We start from the raw sequence: 14,252 nt of genomic DNA on the forward strand, positions 1-14,252 counted from the left end.
AAGCGACTACTGGCCCAGACCATTAGCATCATCTAGCACCGGATTGGCATCTAGAAACTGCGGTCCGGAATTCGTCGTGTCATACCGAGGAACAGTACAATTTCTATGATTCTGGCTTCAAAACCGGCCAGAGTTATTCCCCAAGTCATCAATGAGAATAGTTAGAGTTCCGGCTCAACGTTAAAAGAATTACAAATAAATACAGCTACAATGGTAATAATTCTATCGAATACCGTATTCCCTGTCGTGCGGCGGTCTTGGGTATGTAAAATCTGACAGCGCCACTGGGGAACCACGTACACGGAAGAAAGAGAGAAACAGCTCATTTGGAAAATTAAGCTTTTGGTGAACGGCAGTGCTGCGGGCCGAGTGACCAGCGATCCTTGGCCTCTCGAGTCCTTCCTACACTGTAAACTCTGAGCACTCTCAACTCTGTCTGCCGCCCAAGTCTACCCACACTGCCCTCCGTGCCATTGGCCGCTACTCCTTCAGAGATAAATGGAGTTTCTCAGCCCCATTTTTCGTTCCTGTCTTTTTTGCCCCTTTTCTTCCCACACGTCGCTCACTACCCTCGAAGCATTTCTGCTGTTGTCTTTAAGTATTTCGTCCCACTTTAGTCATTCTTTGACAACTATGGACAATATTCAGGTCTTTTGACTCATAAATTCCGCGTTTTCTACAGTCAGCCGGGCGAAGTACTGGAAACTCTATGCAAGAACTCCACATGGCTTGATCCCACCGAATGTGGCGGGAATGTTCGAATACCAGGATTTTAATCTAAACAACGCAACCTGTGAGCTCCAGCCAAAGCTGCAACTCCACATGTGCATTTATATAAGTTTCACATTGATATGGAATAAAGGGATGCGGTGGGGGAATAAGTACCCCTTTGTTCTCGGTTAAATCGGCCAGGAATTGTCCCTCTCTCACTTGGTGTCGTTGTCTCTGAAAGTTGTGCCAATAATTCAGTCCAAGAACAATATAAGGCCGACATTGTGACTCTGGCTATCTCTCCCGGATTTTTTTGCCCCTGAGTTCGATTTGTACGGCCTAGCAGGTCCCCAATTCTGATGGATTACGAAACCAACGAACAACTTATAGCCTGGATGCTCCGGAAAATTTCTCCGTCTCTTATTGTCAACTCACCAGTCAGTATGGCACCCTCTTGTGTTATTTCCTAAATCTGAGTGGCGTTATAAGGGTCTACTTGGGTGCTTTCGCGGCTTTGTGTTCCAATGCACAGAAACCGAACGACGGATCCTCTTCAGCTCGCCATCATATCAGGAAGGGGCAGCTACCATGGCCTTGGAAGTAGAAAGGTCTATGGAATCTTGTCAACAAGGTTTTTCGCTTGATATCAACCCCTTCATAACTGAAGCTGCATCAAGCCCTGTTGTGGTTGGTCTGGAACAGAGGACTTGTTTCCCTTCCACTCCAGAGGAATCGGAGACACCCAACTTGTCGCTGGTTGCTTCTGAATTGTCTCCATCCGTTTCCTCCCGGCCAGACGGGGTGATTGAGACTGGCTCTACTGATGCGGCCTATGCTCCTCTGGAGAACCATACGAATGCGGCGGCTTTCTTCAGGGCCAGATTGGGATCTCGAAACTCAAGGGCAACCTATCTAGCCCGGGCGCTCCAGGGTTTAATCAATGCCATGGAACTCGATGGAGCGACATACGCGAATCTTTGGTCCACTCGGGAAAGGATTTTCTCTGGCGTTGGTACAAGTCCAGTCGCTCGCTTTCAGAGACTGTTCCATGGTTTTCTTCGGGTGAAGCGTGGCCGCGATGATTATGATTGTGCAAGTCGCCTCTGTCACATATTCTTGGATCATGATCTTGAACAGTTGGCGACCTCTGACCTCCTCCGCTTATCCCGTGGCCGTGGCAGAAAGTCTGCCGCTTTGTCTTTGCAGGCAGCAAGCATATCAGCCTCCATAGGCGCTGTGAAAGCCGATCGTAAGGCTGGCCAAAGGTACATGCAAATTCTGATGGATGCCGGCCCGGGGCTATTGCTCATGCTTGGTAGCCAGATAAACACAGTGTAAGTGTGTTGTATGCCTTCCAGACATTTGCAAGAAACTGACTAGATTGAAACAGGTGGGAAAGAAAACTAAGTAAGGGAGATGTCTCTCTTCTATTGGAATATCTCAGGTTGCAGCGGCCTGAAATCCTGGAGAAAGGCTGCTCACTGGATAAGGTGGCAACAGCATTGATTCTTCAGGGTTTCTTAGCGTATGGCTGGACGTACAAGGAACTTTCCGAACGCCCGTCTAGAGTGGTGAACCGACTGCGCTCGTACATCGATGTTGCAGAACTAGCATCACGGCATGATATAGATGCTATCGCTCTTGATCACCCCCTCGGTTGCACCTTACTCACGCCGGTCAGCTATGACGGAGATAACACTCCGGATAACGCACAGCTAGAGTGCTTCAACTCTGCATCCTGTCAGGCTCATGAAACACACCTGCACCTGTTTCACTTAAACTCAAACGTAACAGACCCTCTATCGCAGATGGGCGAAACAATATCACGGAGTTGATCGCTGATGATTCACCAGAGACGATGCCTCACTGGTGCGACGCTACTTAGGAAACCATACCTTTTTCCAGCTAGCCTTCTTTCGCGCAAGTTGTGCCCTGGACTTCTCTACGTATGTAAAAGTGGAATTGTAAATTGCAAAGACACTATGACAGTGACTTCCTTTGTCCGAGAGACAGAGGTTGTGAAGGTAAAAAATGTCGGCTCCCATATGTAGAAGGAGCCGATCGGGTATAGCTGAGCCCAAGTTGTCTTTATAATGGAGGTATTTATTCGTACTCTTGTTCATTATCCTGATAAGTGAATAATAAGCTGAGAATAAGGCGGAGTGCCACTCAAGGCCGAAGCAGTATGTTCGAGAATTTTCAGAGTTGTTGGGCAATCTGCCGCTTATCGCTCCTTACCCAGTTCCTAACCGTTTGCCCTTAACCGTTTGTTCTTACAGTAGCTAAGAAGAACGAGGAGCCTCTCAATCACATAACCGCTCCTCATCCGCAGCAACACACCTCGGGGACTTTTCTTCTGGTTCAGCCTGTGAAGGAAAACAATCCAACACACCGTGTGTCGGTATTCTTTCCCTCGCGATTATATCTTCGTGCCTGCTCAGTAGCAATTGCTCGGCGAGGTGCATCTTGGCCCATTGCCCGGAGAAAATAGTGTCGGAAGCTGAGATGTGGTCAGACACCGCTTGTATGTATTGACACGTATCGTTTATCATCATCGTATTGATTGCTGTAACTCTTAGAAGTGTCCTTTGCTGCATCTCTTGCGTCGCCAGTTTTAGCGATAGGGTTGAGGATTTGGCTGCTCTCTTTTTCCCTTCCAGTGAGGGTAGATCTTGGTTTCCTGCCTTCATGCAGCTTTCAGGCGATTTAGAGTCTCTTGAGCTAGCAAGAAAGGTAGCACAGAGTCAGAGAGGGACCGGTCAACGGACAGCTGCGAACCTGGTTTGCGGTGCCGCGATCTCCGTGGATGAAATGGCCGATGACCTGACGGAACTTGTCACCCGATTCTTTGCCTCCATGAAACAGGCTTGTTAGCCAATGGATTCCTCGAGAAAGGGGATCCAGAAGGATGATACCAGCTTGCCATATATGTCCGTTTTGAACTTCTGTATCCGGGGTAAGGGGCCTGTTTGATATCCGTGGCAGCTTGTAATCCATGATTGCTTGGTTCCCCTAATGGGTATTGTAATGACAAGATCTTATAGGGGAAAGAAAACTTGAGAGAATCGACCGCAAGACAAGGACAATTATGACCTTTAAATGTTGTGGGCTGAAGCGGTCATGTCGGTATTTGAATGCATATTCACAATTATCTTTTCGCGAGTCAGCCTTATCGGCACCGGCTTCTAGGAGCACTGTGGATGTCAGTATTGCCTCAAACGCGGTATAGGGGTGAGAGACCTCAGCAGATTAGCAATATCCTCAGAGTGGTTGTGTCTCTCCACTAAGCCGGCCTACATCACTTCTCACTTTGAAAGTTACGTCAGGTATCATCTCCTGCTATTCTGGCTGCTATTCTGGAGCCTGATCATCCTCTCGCATATTTGCTTGGATTTCTGCTGGGTGTTTATGACAGGGAGTTGAGAAGCTCCACCATCGCTTCATTTCCATACCGAGCTGCCCATAATAGTGGTGTCCGACCATTATTGTCCATCGAGTCCACCTCCACATCATCTCGCTCAACCAGTAGCTTCACCACTTCTTCATTTCCACACTCAGCTGCCCATAATAGCGGTGTCCGATCATTATTGTCCATCGAGTCCACCTTCACATCATCTCGCTCAACCAGTAGCTTCACCACCGCTTCACGTTTATACTCAGTTGCAAAAGACAGCGACCCAGCCGCATAAGACAGTGGTGTCCGACCGTACTTATTCTTTGAGTCTGCCTCCACATCATCTCGCTCAACCAGTAGCTTCACCACCGCTTCATGTCCACCCCCGGCTGCAAATGATAGTGGTGTCCGGCCATCAATATTCTTCGAGTCCGCCTCCACATCGTCTCGCTCGAGAAGCAGTTTCCCTACCACTTCACGTCCATCCCAAGCTGCGTACGATAGCGGTGTTCGACCCTCATTATCCTTCGAGTCCGCGTCAATATCGTCTCGCTCCAGAAGCAGCTTCACCACTGCTTCATTTCCATACCGAGCTGCCCGTAATAGTAGCGTCCGGCCATTATTATCCTTCGAGTCGGCCTCCACATCATCTCGTTCAACCAGTAGCTTCACCAATTCTTCATGTCCACACAGAGCTGCGTACCACAGCGGTGTCAAACCACCATTATCCTTCGAGTCCGCCTCCACATCATCTCGCTCCAGAAGTAGCTTCACCACCGCTTCATATCCATTCAAAGCAGCACACGACAGTGGTGTCCGACCGTACTTATCCTTCGAGTCCGCCTCCACATCGTCTCGCTCCAGTAGCAGCTTCACCACTTCCTTATGTCCACACTCAGCTGCGTGAAAAAGTGGCGTTTGACCATTCTTGTTCTTCGAGTTCGCCTTCACATCGTCTCGTTCCAGAAACAGCTTCACCACCGCTTCACGTCCATACAGAGCTGCGAGAGACAGCGGCGTTTGATCGTTCTTGTTCTTCGGGTCCACTTGAGTACTACTTTTCGCTAATAGCAGCTCTTTCAGTCTGCCCTCAGCTTCTTCTGCGAGAAGGTGCAAGATTGTATTTCCTTCTTCATCCTGAACAGAAGTGTGTCGGAACGTCAAGACTCGGGCGAGGTCAGGAACGGCTCGTAAGAGTGATAATTGGTCACGAGGGTTGAGATTCTCCGCCGTGAGGAGAATGATCTCTCTCGGGAGATAAGCGCGATCTTTTGGCGTTCTCATCGTCTAGCGAGAGATACAGAAAGAATATAAAAACCCACGGCAGTCTGGTCTTCTTCTTGCCACGCTTAGAGACGTCGTTAACCTTGAGCGCTGTTTGGGGAAGAATGTGGTTGTTAGCAGAGGTTCGGGGCATTCCGTTTTGTTATATGGTTGTATTCCTGCTCATCCCAGATATCTCCTCCATTCCACTTTCTCAGGATCATAAATACGGAGAAACTTGAAGGTGATAACGTACTTAGGGGCGGGCTCTGCTTGAACTTGTCAGCCTTGTCAGAGTCCCCCAAAGCAGAGCGAGAGTGGAGGTGAAACGTCAGCAGCGGACCTTGCCTTTTCCTAATGCAAAGTTGACAAGCTTTCTCGGAGCCTTTTTAGGGCTGGAACCTCGTGGAAAGATCAGCCCGCGCGAGAGCATCCGAATCCTGCGGCCGCATTACCCGTGGTTCGGATGGAAGGGCTGCATGACTGGTCTAACAAACGGCAGAAGCGAACTTAGATAAATCAGTCGAGAGCGAGGGTGGACTGCAACGGATGAGGACTGATGGTCGAAAGAGTTAATTCTCTAGATTATAATTAAAAATCTGCCGAATATTGCTTATGATTGTCGTGGTTAAACCAACGCTGCAAAAAGCGACAATTCCCAACGGTCAACTGTGGTCATCAGTAACCGGTGGGCCCTACCGGGGTGTTCATGCTGAAAGACAATCAGATCGTCTTCAGCCGATAAGTCGTCGAGGCATATGATCTCTACCGTCTAGCTTGAACATATATCAAGGGTTTGAGCCTTGTCCGAAGGATCAAATACAATCACGGTTCTCACAAGCAATGAGAAGCGCGCCTCTTCAGACAACAGTGCTGTGAGGCATTGGCAGCCCATTTTAGTATGTTATGGTCTTCACTCCGCCTGATGAGCGAAACTACAGTAACTCGAGTCAGATGACTGACTTGGCCTTGTCGTCGCTCCCAGCCAAGTCCGGCTACAGCCATCGGCTGGCGATGGATACGCTTGGTCGGTGACGGAATCCAAGAAGAGCCTGTTGCAGTGCTACCGTGGAGCTAGAGCAAGATTCAAAACAAATGCTTCACCTGATTTTCCGATGAGGCATTTTGATATTACAGTTCCTATTAGTTATCAAGCCGACAGAGTTTCTTAATCGTGTCTCCGCTACCTATCTCGCAGAAAATCACGCTAAACAGCCGATTTACAGGCCCTTAAGATCAGGGAACTCTTTTTTTAAGCAGTTTTTCGGTTCTGAAATGTGCCAAGTGAAGTCGATTCTGGACAAGTTAAATCCGGTGCAGCGGTTTAGGGGGGCAAAATGTGTTTCCAAATCAGTGCAGCAGGAGTAAGCCAATACGCACTGCCGCACACATGTATTGGCTGCCATCTGGCAACTATATCCCCACTGTGCCCCATCCTTCCCTTATAACTCCAGCCTGGTATTAAGTGCATAACTCAATAAGTTTTATTAGTAGGTCATAACCAGATACCGAACAGGCTTCGAAACGGCTGGCTCGGGCACCACGACCAGAATCGCACTGCATACTTTTGAGCCCTTGCACAGCTTGGTCTGGCCTGGGCTATCTGTGAATTAATCTACCTTGAGAGTGGCGAGAGGGTCTCCACTGACGGAGATGAGACTCAACAGTTACCCGCATTAATCCAGGTTCTCGCAAACTCAACAGGGTTCTCGAGGAATGATGAACGCGGGCGGTGATACTGTGCTTCTGGGACACCTTGCTAACCACCAGGGCTTCTGGGGATTTCCCTGTCAGCCCTTCACTGCGATCAGGGGGCTATACAATTTCTTATTTCGGATTATTGCAGTGGAGGATAAGGTACTCCGTACTTTAATTGTAAATTAGGGTTGGCAGCTGTTACTAGAGGAAAGATAAGAGTCTAACGCACCTGGCCTACAACCATAAAGTACTTGATTCTTACCGGCTTTAATCTAACCCCCAAGGTGGCGACCGGGATCAGGACTGAGAATATTTAGTTTTTTGCTGCATACCATACTACACTGGTCTAGTATCAGCATAGTATCCTATTGAGACCAGTGCGGGGCAATAAGACCGCTAGACTGAAAATGCACCATGGGCAAAATTTCTAATTGTTACCGTCATCTATTCTAACCATTGCTACACTGGCACAAATGGAGACGGATGAGATATTTTGGCCCGCACGGGGCACCTGCGGTCTGAACACTGGCGATGTAGGCCTCGTTGACGGAGGGCTACAGCGCCGTGAGGGCTGCAGGCGGGTCCAAATGACCCGGTGGACCAAAATAGGATGGTGGAGGGGCTGGTGGAATGAAAGTGAAACCGGAGTTGGATGACCGGTCTGGAATTGACGGTTCCAGGCGTACAGTGTTGTCGTAGGTGTTGTGAAGTAAAGGCGGAAGGCTTCGGATGACCATCTCCAGAGGGCTTGGATGTGGTCATTTCTTAAGTCTGCGTTGTGGGCGTGTTGTGCTGCTCCTTTTCTGAAAATGGGACCCTTAAGTCCCGTGGTATCTTCCCCGGCGCGGTTGAGCTTAGAGATAACCGCACATTGGAAGGCGGATGAGGTGAAGGGGCCAGAGGAGAGCGTAAATAAGGGAGCAGACATAGGTTGTGAGTCGTGGAGGAATAGCTTAGAAAGGCCTTCGACGGGGCAGGCTGCGTCGTTTGTCGCTGCAAGGACAACATTGACACCTTCGTGGTTTCGGTCGGTCTTGCTTCTCTTCAAGGTAAGGAGGACGTGGTCCATGGTGGGGGAGAACCTGATATCCGCCCGGGTTAACTTAGTAGCAGCGAAGACGAGTGTTTCTAAGGCCGGCAGCTGAGTATGTAAATTCCCCGACCCGAAGGAATCCAGCGAAGGCAACGCGGGCGGCCACGGCAAGATTAAGGTCATTTTTCTGGGCCGCTGAGAGCCCCAGCGGTTGGGCAGGGATATGTGAGATATTCCCTGAAAGGGTTATGACTGAGGCGCGTGAGATTGGGTTGCGAATCCGCTTTTGGCGGGGCGGTTGCAGCCAGCGAGCGCCATTGATCATGCGACGAAAATGCTTTGCGTGGAGGTCAAAAATTGTGTCAGGTAGACCGTTATCGATGTGATACGCGCGGAGAGCCGAGAGCTCAGACATAGCTGAATCGGGCTTCACAGGTGGGGAGCTACCCGCGCCCAGCAGGCGTTCCGTAAGCCAAGTGCAGATCGACGGGGCAGTGGCTGGCCAGGGCTGCACTCCAATAATAGCGCAGCTACGGGTGTACGAGCGTTGCGCAGAGCGATAGCCTCTTCTGGTTCCCTCTGCAAGGCCATTCCAGACCAGTTTTGCATAGCCAGCATTCACGAAAATAGGCTGTCGAGAGAACCAGGCTGGGGGAGCAAGGGAAAGGAGCTCGTCCACTGTGGGCAAATATCAGCGATGATCCTATAATCGGAACGGGACAGTGCATCAGCTAGTAGGTTCTCCGATGAAGGAAGCCAGTGTGGCTGGACTTCGATGTCAACTCAGTATAACCGCTGTCTAGGCGGTAAGTTACCGCGCTACGTCTCAACAAAAGCCTATTAGAGACGAAGTGGGCCCCGTATCTTTATCTGTGACAGGTCTCAATACTGTAGGTGGCAGCTGTACGGCGGGACGACGCTGTAGGAGCGACAACAGTTTTATTAGGAGGTAATTTTCTTGCTTCACGAGCTGAACTCCTACTGTCAAGCACGCTGATACAGTACGGCATCGTGTGCAAGAATTGGCCGATCTACCAAGGGGAACCCATCCAAAAAGATGAGTTGAATTGAATTGAATCAGTTGAAGAAGAGATGAAAAGAGCGGAAGATTCAAGGACGTTATGGTGTTCTAATGATGATACTATAGTAAGTATTCGGCCCCGTCTTTCACCCCGTTAAGATATACAGTCAGTGTCTTTATGCATCTGAAAATTGCCAAAAACTGTGCTAAGGTCTTCAAGGCTGAGGTGCACCCCGGAAGAAGGATCTTCAACTCAAGTAGAGTACCGTGGGAGAAACAGGGGGAAAGAGCACCCAGAGCCTTCCGCAGGCCTCCACTGGAATGGTTCTTTGGCTTTTTGACAATGGCAGAGTCACGGAAGGAAGCTTTTCGGTTGGCAGCAGCCAAAAGGTGTCAAACTTAGGAATATCGCCGTATTTCCTTTAGGGGTAGTCTAGCATACTCTCCCATTCAAGGTTTATTACAGCCCCTAATCTCCAATTCATCTACATGTTTTCGGTGGGGCGTTGGCAAGGACGCGGAACGGCCCGGACGAGGACTGAAGACGATCCTCGACGGATTTCCCTCAGCTTGCGCCGCTGACAGTCAATGACATACTTTCCACTGTCTTGCTACCTTCGGCGTCCTTTTCTTCCGATATTCTTATCCGCACACCGCCACCCTTCATTTTACGTTCTAGTTCACAAGCGGTGATCTTCATTATGGTACATGTGCTGCGTCGGGGACCACTCAATTTGCAGTCATGGACCCTGGTAGTAAGCGCGATTTTACCTGCTCCTGGGAGCACTGTGGCAAGGTGCGTTTCTTTCCTTTCTAGTCATGCATCAGCTTGCAGCTTGCACACTAATACGATCACTCCGTCAGTCTTTCCGTCACAGATCAGATCTGAGCCGCCATTATCGGATACACACCAATGACCGGCCCTATCATTGCGATGTGAAAAATTGCAATAAGAGATTCATACAGCGCAGCACTTTGACTGTACATTCCAGGACTCATACCGGCGAAAAACCATATAGCTGTGACCATGAGGGGTGCCAGAAAGCCTTCGCAGATGTGAGCTCTCGCAACGGTCCTTCGACCCGGTAAATCTATTAACTACCACAGTCCTCCACTCGGGCCCGCCATCGAAGGATTCACACGGGGGAGCGACCGTACATCTGCCAAGAGCGGACTTGCGGACAAAGGTAAAGCGTTTCTATAACTCTCCCATGCAGAAGTGTCTACCGACTCACATTGCCGCGTCCTTGGTTGTAGTTTCCGTCGCAAAGCTGCCCTCGCGAAGCACCAATTCAGCTTGCACTCTCTAGGATCTTTGGATCAAGTACCCTCGGTGGGCTCGACGTTGGAGCATCCCGACCAGCACGAGACTACCGCGGCCATGGCAATCTTTAATTCGCAAGACCAGAACCCTTTCACACCGCAGCATTTCTTCCCGCAAACCGCATCGCACAGTCTGGGACCTTACTCCTCACAGGGCGCTCAGACGAATTCAGTGCTTGTTTACGATGGTTATCTTTCAAGGGTAGCGCAGAGTGTACCGTCTTGGACGATGAGACTACAGTCCGCCAAGGAACTTGCACCTCCGCAACATCACGCCTCTCAGCACTATCTTACGCGCCATCTACAGTATCAACTGCTGCAGCAGCAGCTAAACCAGTCCATGGCCATGATACCACAGCACTATCGTGCGGACCACGTATTGAGGGAAAGAGATCACGGCTGGGATTCTTTGCACGGATCCCGAAGCCAATGCAGCTCCCAGGTATTTCCTGCGGATTTGTGAGGGTCTCATGTATACATAGAGGTGGATAGTGTTTCACGATGAACAATCAATATGAAGAACAACTATAGTTGACTCTAGATACAAGACGTAGCGCGAGGAAGCTACCTTTATTTTGCTTCCTCGCGTTCAGGGGAACTCATGTACACCATGTGGGGTCCCGTGCGGATCATATCTCCATCCGTTCCGCATGCTTCCTCTATATCCTTGACAAACGCAGAGTTGTGCGCAGGGTTGGTGAAGGTGTTTTGTGAGGGCTTTCGGTGATCTCGGAAGGCAAGCTATTGACTCTAGGACCCTAAAGTAAGCTCCCAGGGGCTCCACAGCTCCCAGGTCAAGCCAATGTATTCCCAGAGCGAGTTTCGTATTCAGTCAGGAACGTAAAGTGAAGATGCCGGGGGTAGATCTTGTTTTCCTAGAGATTAGAAATAACTCCAGGAGCTAAACAGCATTCCCTAGGGTAAAAATAGCTCCGAGAAATGCTTCTGAGGTTCCCAGGGTTCACATACTGATTCCCAGAGTAAGTTAACTAGCACACGAGTTTGTCAGTCTCACGCCAGCACGCTAGCTGCGATTTTCTGCCAACAATCTCCGCCTTTTGTGACACGGCTCCCCTGAGATGAATCGGTGTGTTCTCTGGTCACGCCGTTAGGTATGATGAAAGAAGAAACTGAATCTACCAGCACATTTAGCGCTATGTCATTGTCAAATTAAGTGAAGCAGCCAGTACCTTTTGGCTAAGGTCTAGTGGTGCCCAGCACTTGCAAAAATGAACCGTCGCCTTGTACTCTGGATTTTTACAATCAGGATCTCATTTCTTGCTAAGCTTGCTCCAAAGTCTATATCGACGCTATGGCCACGGTTGCTGATCACGGTGCGGAGTGTCTGGTCACGGGTACTGCGTGTGATTGGCGGTCGCTTTTGTCAGAAATATGGTGGATCTGCGTGTGGATTTCTGGGTATTTACCCAGAATATCTTACGACATCAAATCAGACACCTCACATAAAAGTGCATATTACTCTTTGTCAGCATATCCTACAAAATTGTCAAGTTCATAGTTTTTAGTGGGCACCCAGCTCAGCGGGACCCGTGAAAAGTTCAACGGGACCCATGAAAATATGACTAATGACGGGTCCCGATCAGCTCTGGCACCTCACCGGGTCCGGAAATCCTGCCTTATATAATCAATTTTTAGCGTAGAATTTTTTTATTCGCCCCTATTTCAGTGCTTTTACACAGCTCTTACAAGCATTCTTTACGCATACTTCATTATGGCGAATTCCTTCCTCCAATCGCCTTCCCTACCGCCTCAACCCTGTCCTAATATTGAAAGGGTTTCAAATATAGGGGGTATGGCTCAAGCTGCACTAGAACTCAATCGTATTCTTTACGATATTCCAACTGTAAGTTAACTATACCTTAGCGATACATTATACATATGCTAATTATATCCTTTATTCTAGCGTCCGAGATCAAACTCTGAGATCTCTCTATATGAGGACTGTCTAGATGGCTATCAGTCATCCGAGGCTAGTTCTCATTATAATAATGAGAACTATGATAATGAGGATCATGATAGTTCTTTAGGTTCTATATCTATGTTAGGCCTAAGCCAAACAGACGTATCTACTGATGGAACTTTAATTAGTACCAATCGTAGAGATACTGTCACTGCCTATGAGGTTCAGGAGCATCTTCTACTTCCAGAATATCCTGCCACGGACGACAATGGTGTCTTACATATCATTCATGCCTCTACCAATCCATTTCAGGATATGCCTAGTGACTTTAGTGGCATTAATGAGATATTTACACAACTTATGTCGGCTGTAAGATTTTGATATGCTTAACATATGGAATTAACGTATTCGGCATGCGAGCTGGCCGGGTAAGCGAGCTGGCCACCCACCCAAAAACACCTCATGTAATTAGACCGTCTTTATTCAACCACCCACCATGCCACCAATTCGCTCTCAAAGCTCTCAAAAACGTACTGAGCAAGAGGGTAGGATCTTGTTAGCTATTGAAGCCATTCAGAAACAAGAAATTAGCTCTTTACGCAAGGCTGCAGAGCTTTTTGATGTCCCCCGCTCTACGCTCTCGGCGCGTCTTAGTGGTATCACCTACCGCGCCGAAACACGCGCTAACAGCCATAAATTGACTGTTTTCGAGGAGGAATCGCTATATAATTGGATCATCTCACTAGATGATCGTGGAGCTGCTCCTCGGCCGAGTACTGTACGAGAGGTAGCGAATTTACTACTGGAAGCGCGTGGATCTACTCCACCCATTACGGTCGGCGAAAAACGGGTCAAAAACTTCGTCAATCGATATCCTGAGCTCTCTACTCGATTCTCTAGGGCTTACGACTACCGGCGAGCTCAATGCGAAGACGAAAAGGCGATTTCAACGTGGTTTAACTTCGTGAGGTCTACGATCGAGAAGTACGGTATTCTAGACGATGATATCTACAATTTCGATGAAACCGGCTTCGCCCTCGGTCTTACAGCTACCGCAAAGGTTGTGACGAGAAGAACCTACGGTCGGAGAGCTGTTTTACAACCTGGAAACCGCGAATGGGTGACTGCAATTGAAGCTATAAGCGCGGCAGGGTGGGCGCTACCGCCATGCGTTATCTTTAAGGGCAAGGTCTTTATGGAGGCCTGGTTTAAGGATACCAACTTGCCGTGGGATTGGCGCTTCGAAGTCAGCAAGAATGGATGGACAACCGATGAAATAGGCCTCGCATGGCTTCAAAAGCACTTTATTCCATTGACTACTAGCCGGACGAAGGGAAGGTATCGTCTCCTAGTCCTCGACGGCCACGGCAGCCATCTTACGCCTAAGTTCGACGATATCTGCTCAAAAAATAGGATTATACCGATCTGTATGCCGGCGCATTCATCTCATATCTTACAGCCTCTCGATATCGGCTGTTTTGGGGTGTTAAAGCGGGCATACGGGAAGCTAGTTGAGTCGCAGGTAAAGCTTGGTGTCTGTCGAATCGATAAAAACGACTTTCTTACGGCTTATCCTGCTGCTCGAAATGAAGCATTTAAGCAAGACACTATTCTGAATAGCTTCGCAGCTGCTGGTATCGCCCCTTTTAACCCGGATCGCGTGGTTTCGAAGCTTTCTATACGCCTACATACCCCACCTCCTCCGAGCCGTGGAAGCGATTCGAGCCTCAATTTTACCCCGAAAACTCCGTATACAGCGAAGGATGTACGGCGACAAGCATCATCTATTAAGAAAATGCTACAAGACAACCCATCGCGGGTAGAGGCAGCCTTTGAGCAGATCGTAAAAGGCTGCCATTTAGCTATCCATGGCGCTACTATTATGCGT

At 49.0% G+C, this 14,252-nt stretch overlaps 2 protein-coding genes across 2 annotated transcripts; both read left to right on the forward strand.

Annotated features, from left to right (window-relative positions):
• Positions 1-1,299: 1,299 nt before the first annotated feature.
• On the forward strand, positions 1,300-2,049 carry N7446_012545 (uncharacterized protein; the record flags this gene model as incomplete). Its single annotated transcript, XM_058521287.1, has 1 exon — positions 1,300-2,049. The coding sequence occupies one exon, from the start codon at positions 1,300-1,302 to the stop codon at positions 2,047-2,049; it is 750 nt and encodes a 249-aa protein (XP_058366653.1).
• A 7,813-nt stretch (positions 2,050-9,862) lies between these two features.
• On the forward strand, positions 9,863-10,819 carry N7446_012546 (C2H2-type zinc finger protein; the record flags this gene model as incomplete). Its single annotated transcript, XM_058521288.1, has 4 exons — positions 9,863-9,916; positions 9,985-10,176; positions 10,228-10,307; positions 10,378-10,819. Coding segments are annotated over 4 exons (768 nt in total), but the record flags the coding sequence as incomplete, so codon positions are not given.
• Positions 10,820-14,252: the final 3,433 nt, after the last annotated feature.

Source organism: Penicillium canescens, assembly GCF_028828765.1.
Source record: "Penicillium canescens strain IBT 15451 chromosome Unknown utg000010l_segment0_segment0, whole genome shotgun sequence".
NCBI lineage: Eukaryota > Fungi > Ascomycota > Eurotiomycetes > Eurotiales > Aspergillaceae > Penicillium > Penicillium canescens.